General features: G+C 42.4%; 1 protein-coding gene across 2 annotated transcripts in view; it reads right to left on the reverse strand.

Moving 5' to 3' along the window:
• LOC116840018 (tetraspanin-15-like) overlaps positions 1 to 13,666 on the reverse strand; it is a 216,745-nt gene that overhangs the window by 100,103 nt on the left and 102,976 nt on the right. For both annotated transcript variants that reach the window (XM_075062739.1, XM_075062738.1), the window contains exon 4: positions 7,178 to 7,273. In XM_075062739.1, the coding sequence (XP_074918840.1) occupies positions 7,178 to 7,273 (96 nt within the window). The remainder of the gene's footprint in view (positions 1 to 7,177; positions 7,274 to 13,666) is intronic.

Genomic DNA, 13,666 nt, shown 5'->3' on the forward strand with positions numbered 1-13,666 from the left:
CATCCCGGAACTGGCACTGAGAGAGACAATTGCCAACAACTGCCCCCCTGCCATTTCTTGTTTCTCTAGGTCTTTCTGGGGGTACATTTTTTGGAGATAAAATTACTTGGTGCTTAGCAACTTGAAATGTCCCTTTCTAGTGCACAGTCCCAAATTAAGCTTTCTTGTGCATGCCCGCTCTGCTGGAAGAGATTATATCGCTACAGTGCCAAAAGTCTTACATGAGGATGAATGTTGGAAGAAAATCTGGTGTGGACTCTTCATGGCTGCATTTTCTAGCTCCTTCAAAGTGTTGGTCAGGATCTTGGAGAGTGTTCTTCCCTGGGAAGTTAGATATATTTCTAGCGATTTACTGTGCCAGTATTTACTTCTCACAAGACACCACATACTTAAATGTGGTTTTAGATCTGAAGGAAGCATAAGAGCTAGTTTTCATGTTTTCTTTCTTGCTACACTTTGATGGAACCCAACAGATGTGGCCTTAGGGGTCACATTATCAGAAATGATCCATGTTGATGATAGGCAAGGTATTGTAGATATAAGAAATCTGATAGTGGTATTACAATCCTGTCTTCTAGATGGTTGTTAGCGTGTGTTTGTTAAAATAAAAACACACATCCCAGTGACAGACTCATGGGATAATGAGCAAGATTGGTGAAAGAAACCTTTCATCTTTTTCTGAGAGACATTAAAAAGGAAGAACATGTTTGCAAGAGAAACACCCATTTATGGGCAAGCAGTGGGCCTGATTTTTCAATCTAAAGAACGGGACACAAAAAAATTTCTTGTATGTGCAAATAATAAATCTGAGCTAAGCAATTAACTTGTTTTACACATTTTTCCATTTGTTTTTAATGAACTATTTTTCAGAAAAGAACCACAAAGCAGGGGGAAGAAATGGCTCTAGTATGCCTAAGAGACTGACTTCCAGTGGTCAAAGTCACTCAGGCTAGGTCTGCACTACAGGCAAGGGGTGCAATTCTGCAGCTCACATACACATACTTGCACTAGCTCTCATCTAGCTAGTATGAGTATAAATAGCCATGTAGCTGCACAGAGTAGTGTCAGTCGAGATACAGCTTAGCTGTGCTGAGTACGAACAGGCATGTGTATATGAGCAGAGGAAGCACACCTCTAGCTCGTAGTGCAGACATGGCCTTAAGCACTTTTGAAAATCTCCCATCGTAGGTGGTTTGGGGAGGAGGCTTTAAATCAAGACCTAAGAATTTGATTCCTGGCTGTGCTACTGAGAGACGTGCTATATGATCTTGTGAAAAAACTGTCAGCTCTCTGGTCCTCAGTCTACCCATTTATAAAAGAGGTATATTAATACCTATCTTATAGGGGATTTAGGAGGCTTAGGGCAAGTGCACAAGCAGAGTTGTACCAGTTAATTTTATTTTAATCCAATTTAGTTAAACCAGTGCATGTGTGTGTAGACACTCTTATTTCAGTTTACATTAAATTGATTGGGAATATGTTGCTTCAGTTTATCTTTAAGGGCTTATCTACACTACAGAGCCTTTGCTGGTATGGCTAGGATGGCAAAGACCCTTAGTGGAGATGCAGCATGTCAGTATAACAAGTTCTTTTGCTGTCATAGCTACACTACCTCCCTGAACGACCTCAGCTACACTGGCAAAAGCACTCTTTTGTCAGTATACTTGTGTCTACACCAGGGTTGGGAGGAAGGTTGCTGGCATAATGTCAGCTACGGAGTGTGATTTTCCCCCCCACAATTCTAGTCAACACAGCTGTGCTGGCAATACCTCACAGGGTAGACCAAGCCTAATGGCAAAAGAAGACCCACGGCAGTGATTCTCAGAGCCCGGATCAACTGACTCAGGCTTGCGATTCATGGCTAAAAACAAGACTGTAGACATCTGGGCTCAGACTGAAGCCCAGGCTCTGAAACCTGGCAAGGTTTCAGGTGACCCAGGCTCTGAGACTTGCTGCAAGGGGTTTTTTCTGCAGTGGAGACATACCCTCAGAGTATATAAAAACATACTCACACCAGTTAAACAATGCCAGTTTAACCCAATTCAATTAAACCAGTTAACTATCTGGTTCAAGTGTATGTAGACAAAGTTTTAATTGACATTTGTAAGGTGCTTTGAGATCCTTGGTGTTATTGAAATGCAGAGTACTTTGGGTCGAGCAGACTGCAAGGGTAGTGCATGAAGTCATAGAAAAAGGATATTTACAAGACACAAATTGCACCTGCTGACCCTTGCCTTTGACAGTTCAGTTGCTGAGATTTTGAACCCTTCAAAAATTCATCATGCTGCTGACACCCACACAGTGACGTTTATTCGATAGGTAGATAAAAATCAACAGTTGTTATGAGGCCAGTATTATCAATGTTCCAGTTACTACTTCATATGGTGTAAGGGAAACTAATCCAAATGATTTATTGAGTCCTAACCAATCTCCTTTGCGTTATTACTTGCATTATTTATTACCTTTGACAACACATAAAATCTAGTTTATTAATTATTTCCTCAGTTAAGGCAACTGAATGAGTTCTGAATAGTGGTATGACTTGCAAAAACTGCCAAGCTTTAGCAATAGTAAACAGCAGCTTCAAAGCTATTTCCAAGCATGTATAACCCATAAATCTGTTATAGCAAGAATCTTGTTCTTTACACTTTGTTCTTTCAGTACTAAGAGGGATTGGCTTACTTTTCCATGGAAGAAAAATTATCTTAGTCAAGATAAAGAACTGGAGTCCAGTTCCTGAATTCTGTTCCTAGCTCTGCCACAGATTCTCTAAAGGAAATTTACTCCCTCCTTTTCTGTGCCTCAGTTTCCCAAATGATGAAATAAGGATAATGCTTATTCTCTCTCAGGTCTGAAGAGCTAGGTGCATTATTTGTAAAGTGCTTTGACAATTTAAAATTAAAGGGGCTATTCAAATGTGAAATACTGCATTACTGTTGACTTCAAATTGAGAGTGAAATTGCAAGGCTTTTGATTTTAACAGCTAATCAGTGGTTTAAGTATCTTTAAGACTGTCCACTGGGGCACAGTTTCACATTAAAAGTTATTACAAATCCCTTCTAATTCAGACAGTTTATTTTCTAAGCTTGAAAGAGGAATAGTCTAGCCCAAGGTATTCCTATGCCTTTGAACCATCTGGCTGTGGGACTAGTCTGATCCAATATGGTAATTCTTAGGGTCCTATGCAATTCTGCAGGCTGCTACCGCATGGGTGGCAGGCTACAGTTAACCCAAAATGAGTTTAACCCTTGGTAGATTTGTTTTGCACCAGTTAGTAGCTGAGGCAGCAGGCCTTGTCAGTGCAACAGAATGATTTTCCTTACACAATGAGGAAACTCCTATAGAAAAATCCTACAAAAATGAATAGGTTGATGGAAGGCAAAGATCTGCAGCTCATATTGACTTTCAAGGGAAACAGGATGCCTATCTCCCTCCCTTTGAAGATCCTGGGCAAAGCCAACAGAATTCTGTAGAAGTGCATTATGGTTTTAAAAGAAAGTTACTTTGAAGCCTAAAGGAATGAAATCTAATCTCTAGGGATTTTGAACCTCTGGCAACCCACATCAGTCTCTGTTAAGTTCTATGAGATGGACTGACTAGCCAGCAAAAGGGTTATCATCTGTTAAATTCCATAAGGGAAAGAACTATAGAAATGTTGGAAGATTAACTCTGTTGATTTCTGGTTGAAAAGAGGCTTGACATATGAACAAGAAACAGTACCCTTCTCAGCTTTCAAGGGTCTGACTCATGATTCAAGGTTTCATTCAAGGATGTATCTAAGTACAAAATCGGGACGTGGAACAGCTCCCCCAAGCTTGTGGGTTGCAATATTTATTATGCTAATATTTTAACTTCTATTGCTTCCACACTTCCATCTGATGATACCAGAAATAAATGCAATAATGCTTGATTGGGTGCCCTTTAAAAGGAAACTATGCTACAGTCAATTTACTGATGCAGATCTGAAGAAGTGAGGTTTTTTACCCATGAAAGCTTATGCCCAAATAAATCCATTGGTCTTTAAGATGCCACTGGACTCCTTGTTGATTTTTGTAGATACAGACTAACACGGCTACCCCCGATACAGGACTTCATGAATATCCATACTCAGTTATGCCTTTACCAGAGCAAACAAGACTATAAAAAGAGAACACTGTTCCATTTTGTGCCAGGAACCAGGGACTCTTGAGTTGTCCAGCTGTTATCCTTCCTTAGATCCCCTACAGCCACACCATGTTTCCCATGACTGAGCCTATGTGAGCAGAGCCTGTAGTCAGGAAGTGAGGCAGAATGACATGATTTTGAAGCTTCCATGTTCTCTGTTGTGCACCTCAATCTAGTGTTTATAAGAGACCTACCCGGAGATATTAGATCTTGCTATTTTTAAAGAAACACAGGACCCAGCAACATTGTCAAATAGCTATGAAAATGTACCAGTTCAGACACAGTTTGCATCACCCCCATTTTCCCCTTCTCATGAGCAGGGGCAGCTCTAGGTATTTTGCTGCCCCAAGCTGCCTTTGGTGGCTTGCCTGCAGGAGGTCCCTGGTCCGGTGGGATCAGCGGACCCTCTGCAGGCATGCCGCCACAGGCAACCTGCCTGCCGCCCTCATGGTGACCGGCAGAGTGCCCCCCGTGGCTTGCCACCCCAAGCACGCGCTTGGCATGCTGGTGCCTGGAGCCACCCCTGCTCATGAAGATGATAATAGAACTATTAATAATCTAATCACAGATCAAAAACCCTCTTGCTGTGGGTAACTGGTGAGAGAAATCTCATAAGGCTGATACACATATACATTAAGGCTGTAGGTTATTAGCTCCCTGAACACAGGAATTACTTGGTATTTCTATACAAGTCCATGTATACTACACCCAGCTACTCTAGTGATGGGTGCCACACAGATACCTGTAAAAAAATACACATATCTTAGGTCAGCAGATGCTGTGGAAGCCTCTCTCTAATCAATTCACTAGTAGTTGCACAACTGGTGCCTCAGCTGGTGCTCACGCACATAAAGAGGTTGTTCATGCTCCATGCCTTGTTCCTTTCTTGACTTCTGTGCTGAGAATCTTAGCAAAGGCAATAATGAAGGCAGGTTTTATGATATAAATACCTATCCAGTAGGAACTACAATGCCATCAATGCATTTCATACAAACAACCTAACGGATATCATAATAATATAAAAATGGCCATACTGGGTCAGACCAAAGGTCCATCTAGTGCAGTCTTCTGACAGTGGCCAGTGCCAGGTACCCCAGAGAGAATGAACAGAACAGGCAATCACCAAGTGATCCATCCCTTGTCACCCATTCCCAAATCCTGGCAAACGGTATCAAATGGAAATGACATTCGGTCAACAGGGTGGCATTCAAACCATGGCCATGAAGATCATAAACTATCCTCACTTCTAAAACATGAGCCATTCATTCCCAGTGAGAGAGAGGAGCACCTTTCAAAAACTCTCCCTACAATATGTTTGCTGCCAGAAAACCACATGAATTTTTTTAAAATCATACCGCTAATAAGCCAGATCACCTCTGCTAACAGGATACACAGAGATGGAGGAGTGTAGAATGAGCAGTGACTAGTCATATACGCTCTTGTGACTCTCTCTGAACTCTTGCTAGGAAAGTATCATGTTCTAGCTAGCAGATACTTAATATACCTGTCAATTACAGGTCTCCATTTAAAAATCAATATTTACCCATGGAAGTATCGGAATTCCTGCAATTCTTCCTACTCTATGTACAGTAAAACACTCCATTGTATGGAAACTGTGGGTAGATGCTGACTCGTTAACAGCAGCCATGGTACCTTGATTGCATAAAATACCCTGCAAACAATACAGTACCTGGTATTCTTCTATTTTCATTCAGAGCGATCCCTAATAATCACCTCACCTACTTATGAATTAAATGGATCCTCCAGCAATGCTATACAGAAATTCAGGACAGAAAGTGAATGCCTTGGCCAAATAAGATTGCAGGGTAGTCAGGGAAAACAGAAAATAATTACCTGAATTGGAACCAATACAGGGCTTTACAAATACTTTACAAAGGGAGGTAAGCATCATTATCCCTATTTTACAGATGGGGAAACTGAGGCACAGTGAGAGGAAGTGACTTTTCCAAGGTTGCCCAGCAGGCCAATAGCAGAGATGGAAATAGAACCCAGCTCTCCTGAATCCCACCCCACTGCTCTAACACTACACCACACTGCCTCCTCTGAGATGGGGTGTGCTTTCTTCCTGTCATTACTATTTGATAATTAACAAAGAAGTAGGATGGGATTTTTCAAATGAACTTAAGCAATTTGGATCCCTGTGTCACTTAGGTATTTTTGAAAATTTTACTTACATAGCTACTATTGAATTTCAACAGTAGTAGGACCCCTAAGGGCTTGTACATATGAAGAGTTAGGCTCCTTTATGAACCCCAGCCTTAAAGCAGATTATCAAGTATTGTATTTCTGAGGCTTGGCTTCAATAGTCATGAAGTTTAGCAAAAAAACCAAACTACTTAGCATCAGAGCTTGTATTAATGTAAAAAATATTTCAGGTGTTAAAAATGACAATACTGAGTAGTTAGAGATTATCCATGAAAACGTAAAGATAAAAAGTAACTTATTTCAAGGCACAAAGGGGCTCTCTCCTGGAGTGGGCGCGCACACACTATTATATATTGCGAGTGCATAAATTAACTGTGTGAGATTCTTCATAGTAAGCACGAGACTAACCAGAAAGAATGTTTAGCCTCAGTAGCAGAGTGATTGCAACTGTAAAGCACCTGTCGGGTTCATCTGGATCACTGCAGAACTGAAAATAATTGATTGATCGATGGATGCATTTTTAAGGAAAACTGAACACAACATTCCTTGAAATGGAAATGAATTCCAGGCAGGAAGGAAATTGTCACCTATCTTAAATATATTTTTTAATATCTCTCACACTCATAGAAATTGCAGCTTACTACTCATGAGATGTTTTCAGAAAGAAAAACAAAAATCAATAACTGATTTCAATTGATATTCCCCTTATTGATTATTTGGTTGCTATTTAATGAAGCACAGGTGGCTCTTCTGGAAGTATCGAGTGAATTATTGTGTCAAGTCAATCTTTACAATAACATGCCAACACTTAAACAAACAAACAAAGCAAAACCACAGCAAAACTAACCTTTTCTTGTACAAAATCTAAAATGTTCTTGAAATCCAGATCATCATAATAGTGCCTAATCCCCTCTTGGATGTTGGAATGGAAAACTGCATTCATCTGGGGAAACAAAAAGAAGCAACAGCACAATACCAAAGTGAAAAAGATGCTTGGAAAAATGTCAAGAACAGAAGACAAATACAAGGCTACAGAAATGATGCCTTTTTACAAACCACCATCATCTTTCTAGATCACTGTCCAAGGTTTAGGCCGCAATGTTGCCATGTCTTGTGATTTTGCATCTCAGAATAGTTGGTATTTTTTTAAAGCTCCAGCTACTAGAGTCAGGTGATTAAAATGAAAGTTGAGATTCTCATGTAAACAAACAAACAAAAAAAACACATTCCCAGTCTTTGTGATTACCAAGAAAATCTTGAAAATGTGATCCCTAAAACTTGAAACAGCAGAAGGTAAATAAGAACCCAAAAGTTTATTTTTTAAATACTTATGATTTCTGGGTGCTTTCAGGTGCCTGACTCTTGATTTTTGAACCTTCAGGGTTAGCACTCTTGTATGTAACCTCTGCCTTTATTTGCTGCATACTGCATTTTTAAATATCTAAGGCCATGTCTGCACTACAAAAGTATGTCAACCCAAAAGCCATCACAGATATTAAATTGCTTGTGTGTGCACGCTTGCCTCCTTGTGTTGGTGATGCACACCCTTGCCAGGAGCGCTTGTATCGATTGACTGTCTGGGTGGGAGAGCTCCTGAAAGCCAATAACAGTTGACATAAGCAAAGCAGTGTCCAAGCGGACACTGCATCGACCTAATTACAACCACCATGACTCTATGCCACACGGGGAGGTGGTGTTACTAAATCAGCATAGAGAGGCACTTATGTCAGCAGGAGCCAAATTTAAGGGAAGACATTTCCACAGCTAGGTCGATGCAAGGCAGCTTATGTCCACCTAATCTCATAGTGCAGACCAGGCCTAAGGGCTTTGCTGTCTACAGACAGTCATTCTGTGTTCAGGTCAGCAGACCCTGTCAGATTTTGTGCCATACATCTCAGGAGGTACGGCAGAGAATGTTTGGCCAAAGGTATCCTTGAGCCAACTAACTCTGGGCAAACTCCTGGGGCCAACACATCTCCCAGTATGAATCAGAGCAGTGCCTAACTTAAAGCAGCATTCAACAGCTGCCTATGGCCTACTCTGCAACCCAAGGCACACCAGCCATTTCTCCTCCTGCCCCTGACATCCCCACTTTCTCTTCCAGCCCATGCCTATGCCTAGGGCTGTACCGATAGCACGTTGGTCCTTATCCACCCTGAGCTGGGGGCATTCCACTGGAGGTCATTCCAACTGTCTTTCTGGATCACAGCGAGAGTATTAATCTTGACTTCCCAAATAATTGAAACTTGACAGGGCAGTCACACACTTTGGTATTCTGACAAAAATATGGCCAGGCCCTGCCAACTTAACCTAGAAGACAGGTCACAAAAATGTGCATTCCTGCTCAGTTTTTCCTAAACCTTGTCTACCAATTCTGTATTCTGAGGTAGTTGCTGAGGGGAATGGACTCTGGGAAGTCTTTAAAGGAGTCAGCTCTGAGCAGGGCAGCTGCAAGACAAACTCCAGAGCAGGTTGCCTCCTAAGAATGGATAAAACGACTCCATTGAAGGAACCTTTTTGGTCACCCAGGCCACGAGGGGACCGACAGGTGATGCCCAACTCATTTACAGAACTTTGTTCCACTCCCACAGCAGCTACCATGCCTATTGCTCTCAATGAAAGCTGCACCCATGTAATGGATAGGGTTGCCAGTTTTGGTTGGACCTATTCCTGGAGGTTTCAGCACATGACAATCTTTGATTAAAGATTAATCTTTAATTCCTGGAAACTCCAGGACAATCCTGGAGGGCTGGAAACTCTAGTAAGGGAGAGCAAAATCTGACCCTTATGGTCAAAGACTTATCATGTACTATTTTTCCCCTTGAAGGTCATTGTAGCAGCATAAAGACTCACCAGTGCAGCACCTCCTGCTGGTTGTATTGGAATTAGGTCTTTTCCAGCTTCAAAGCATCCTCTTCTGGCCAGTGTCTTGCCTGCCTCAGGCCCTGTATCCCTCCCAGATCTCCGTGGCCCTTTACCTGGGGGTTCTGCCAAGCAGTACCCCTTACTCCAGGTCCCAGGGGAACCCCCAACCCACTATATCCACCTTGCCTCAGTGGCTACTGCCAGTTGTCATCTAGCCCCCTTTCACTGGGACAGACTGCAGTCTGTAATGGCCACTCATCATTGGCAAGGTGTGGGGGGGGACAGTTGGCCCAGCTGCCTCTGCCTAACTCCGGACTGCACCTCTGCAGCCCCAGTACCTTCTTTAGGCCTTGCACAAGGCCTGCAGCCTGGAGAGTTACTAGGCTGGAACTCCACAGCTCCTCTTGCCTTTCCCCAGCACTATTCTACCTCTGGTACCCTGCTCCCAGGCAGCTAGGTCCTTCTCTCTCCACCACTAGAGAGAGACTCCTCCAGCTTCTGGCCCACAGCCCCCTTATTAGGGCCAGCTGGGCCCTGATTGAGTGGCCACACCTGTGGTCAGCTACTCACTCAGCTTCCCCCAGCTGTTCTCACTCTTCTTATTTCAGGAGTTGGGTAACCACCCCGCTACAGTCATGAAACTTATGACCCTCTGCCCACACTCCCGTCCCTGTTCTTTTCTTAGTTGTCCCCCGTAATCAGTGGGCTTCTGTGGTCCTGTGGGTCCTCCCCTTGGGCTGGGGGAGGATCCTTTAGCGGTGGGCGGGCTTTGCCTGCCCACTTCCCGGAAATATAATAGATACAGTCATGAAACACAGGACTCTGCTATGTGGAATGGGACACACAAACAACAAGCTGACAAAGATCTCTAAGGCAGAGCTGATACAAAAGGCACCAGTTAGTTCTAAACAAACATAAATCCTTTATTTTCTACACAAGCTCACGACCTCCAGTAAACAAAAGCATCTTTATCCACCTGCCTGCCGTTATCAGCGAGATGCGTGTTGATGCTGTTGGCTTCCCTGACAGCATCTTAGATTGTGTCTGTAGAGAAATCCCTCCCCAAAATGGGATTTATTAACACATAGGTACTTCAGTCCTTAGAAGAGAGGGCTAGGCAGCACAACAAACTATGTGATTTGTCTTATGGCTGTTGGCTACAATTATGATTTGTTGTATTGGATCTGATTCTTTCCCCCGTTTTTATTTATTTACTTTTTACGTTTGTGTGTTGGTGTTAGTGAACTATGCTGCTATGCTGCTGCTAATACCGGAGATCTAAGTATTCTCTCCATAGAGCCCTTTGCACTTTTAAATCCCTCCCTACTTAACATTTTTCATCCTGTTAGTAACTTTGTTCCCTGACTCCATCACATGAGAGCTTGTATTGCAACATAATAGCTAGTTGCATAGAGAGGAGATATGGGACATGTTAGTACCAATAGTTTAAAGAGTTGCTTTAGTTCATGTAGTGTGGATCTGTATTTAAGAGTTGAGAGCAACAGATACTGATCTAGTACAGGTGTCTGACTGAAGCACATGGAAAGAGGGGGGGGGGGGGAGTGAATGGAGGCGGGGCCTCAGAGAAAGAGGTGGGGGCTACAGGAAAGGGGTGAGGCTTGAGGGGGAAATAGGTGGGGTGAGGTGGGGCCTCGGGAAGGGGAGGGGCAGGGGAGGTTCTGGCATTCCTTCTGAAGCATCCATTTTTTAAATATCACCAAGTTGGCAACCCTATGTGCAGCTAAAATCTGAGACCACAAATGAACACACGCAAAAAGACTTTCCTCACCAGTTCCATCCCCCAGTGCTGTCTAGCCATGAGCTAGTCCTGTCTCTTCACAGCTCAGCCTTTGGCATGCTTGAGATAAATTAATTAACTCAACACAGTTGGCCTGTCTCTGCCACCCTCACAATCACTGAATTGAGGCACACAGCTGTGATCTCTTCTCAGAGACTGTACTAACCCTTTCGCTGCCAACTCCTACACAGGGTCCCCACATTTTATCACACTGAATAGCAACCTCCTCATGCTCTTCCAAAAAGAAGTTTAAGGAAAGGTACTTTGCTTTAAATTTCATCTGAGTTTCAGTTGGGTGCAATGACATGGCAGATTTTATTCTTTTGCAATAAGGAACATGGGGAGAGAACGACTTTCTGGTTTGGATATTCAATTTTCAACCCCAGGTGGTCAAATTGCTTAGTGGAGTATCCTGATTAGGTGGAGTGTGGTGGGAGGGGAAAATTGTTCCCAGCTGAGGATGACAGGCATGGAATCAAGCTTGCTTATCTATTCACTAGTAAAGGAAGGGTAGAATTCTGCTCCCCTGTGTAAAATCCCACGTTCCATGCAGGGAACTTAACAAGACAGGGGAGGTGAGCAGAAATGGCCTTGAAAATGTGAACTGATTGCTACGGTTGCACACAACAAACAGCTTGTAGAACTTCTGCAGCAGTAGGAGGGTAGTGCGTGTCTTTAAGCTTCTCCACACACATTTAAAAAGTCAGTTATGTTGGGGTATATCCTGAAGTATCATGTCACACTGTCCCTCCCCCGCATCCCTAGAATCACTGTGTCCTTAGAGCAGTGATTCTCAACCCATGGCCCACTTGCAGCCCAATCAGCACACAGCTGCAGCCCATGTGACATCCTCAGGGCCATTCAGGTAATACTGGATGCAGCCCACAATGGTAAATAGGTTGAGAATCACTGCCTTAGAGGCCTGAGCATGATGGAAAGAGGGTTATTTGGCAGGGGGGGTCCACTTGAAAAATGCTACAGCTCCCTTTGTCCGCAGCCCATACATCTCCTCTCCCCAGTGCCCTCCGTCCCTCCACCCTTTCACAGTCAAACTGCAGATGCCAGACTGAAGTGTGGGTCTTGAACCTAGCACAAGTGTACATGTGGAGTTGGCTCAGGCTAAATAAAAGAACATTTCAATGGAGCGAGGGAGCTACAAATGGGAAAGAAGCCCTCTACAAACATTATCACAGCTTACCAACCTTTATCCAGTTACTTTTTGGTAATTTAATTATTCACAAAACTACATTAAGGGAGAGACAGAGGTAGCCCATCAAGGAGTCATCCTGAAATTCCTAGAGCACATATCAAGAATACTTTGACATATCAGATACTTCAAATTAAGTAGTAGTTTAATATAAAAAGCAGTTTACAGAAGCTTGGAAAGCTTATTAGCTTACTCAAAGCAAAGCCTCTAATTCTAAACAGCAGGCCCTATTCCCAGAGTATGTTTGCGGTTTGACTTCTGACAAGATACCACCAGCCACAAACACTCAGAAATATTAATGGAGAGAGAGGGCTTTGGGAGGGGGGTTATTTTGCATAATTAATTCTGACGTGAAAATCAAATGTTGGGCGAGCTGGGGAATAGGGAGGAAGAACGCTAGAGGAACTTGAAAAGGTGAGAGAGGAGACACACGCAGGGACCCCATAGGAGAAGACACAACCTGCTGAAATGGTAAAATTAGCAGGATATTCTGAAAGGGCTTTTAAGAAATCACTCATGCAGAAGTTTATTAAAATGTTAATTCTGATCTAAAGATAGACTGCTAGGCATTTTTTTTTAATGACCATCATTAGCTTGAAGACAAACAAGATAAAGCTGCAGGTTTGCCATAGCTGACAGCTCTGCCACGATTCAATATTTTTTGAGGTTTTTCAATTTAAAAATGAAATATTTTGGGCTTAAAATTTCATTTGATTTTTTCCAGTGAAAATGCAATTTTTTTTGCCAATTATTTTATCAAGAATTTAAATTGCAAAATCAATTCTTGACAGAAGTTTTTTAAAATAAATTGTTTGCTGAAAAATCAACATTTTTGCCAAAAGTTGTGGTGTTGTTTTTTAGGTTAAATGAAAGATGTATTCTTTTGGCCAAAAGCTATTTTAATAGATTTTTTGATGAAAAATCAATGTTTTTCCATTTTTTAAAGAAACTCAAGTGGAAAAATTAATGTTTTTGGCCAAAATAATGTTGTTAGGTTTTTTTTAATGAAAAAATTGATTTGTATTGCCAAAGTATTTTTTTTTTAGGTTTTTCAATTAAAAAATCAGATTTTTTGGCTTAATATTGAGCATCTTTCATTGTGCATGTCTTGTGTGTCCAGTTCTTCCTTGGACGTCTTCATGGGATGATCAACACTGTTTTTAGAATAGACGCAAGTGCACATGCTGCATGTCTTTGTTGGCAGCATAAAGATGCAAGTCTTTGCCACTTGTGTTCATCCGGAAGAAGGCAAAGTACGCCCTGAGAATGCTTGTAAAGCTGCCAGGTGTTGGGGCACTAGTCTTTGTAACGTATGTTGTGTACACGACCCCGTCACCATAGTACCTCACAAACATTTAAGACTTTATCCTCGCCACCCCCCTCTGAGGTAGGGAAGGATTTACCCCTATTTTTCTGAGAAAGATACTGAGGAACAGAGAGACTTGCTCAAGATCACACAGGGAACA

Source organism: Chelonoidis abingdonii, chromosome 2 (assembly GCF_003597395.2).
Source record: "Chelonoidis abingdonii isolate Lonesome George chromosome 2, CheloAbing_2.0, whole genome shotgun sequence".
NCBI lineage: Eukaryota > Metazoa > Chordata > Testudines > Testudinidae > Chelonoidis > Chelonoidis abingdonii.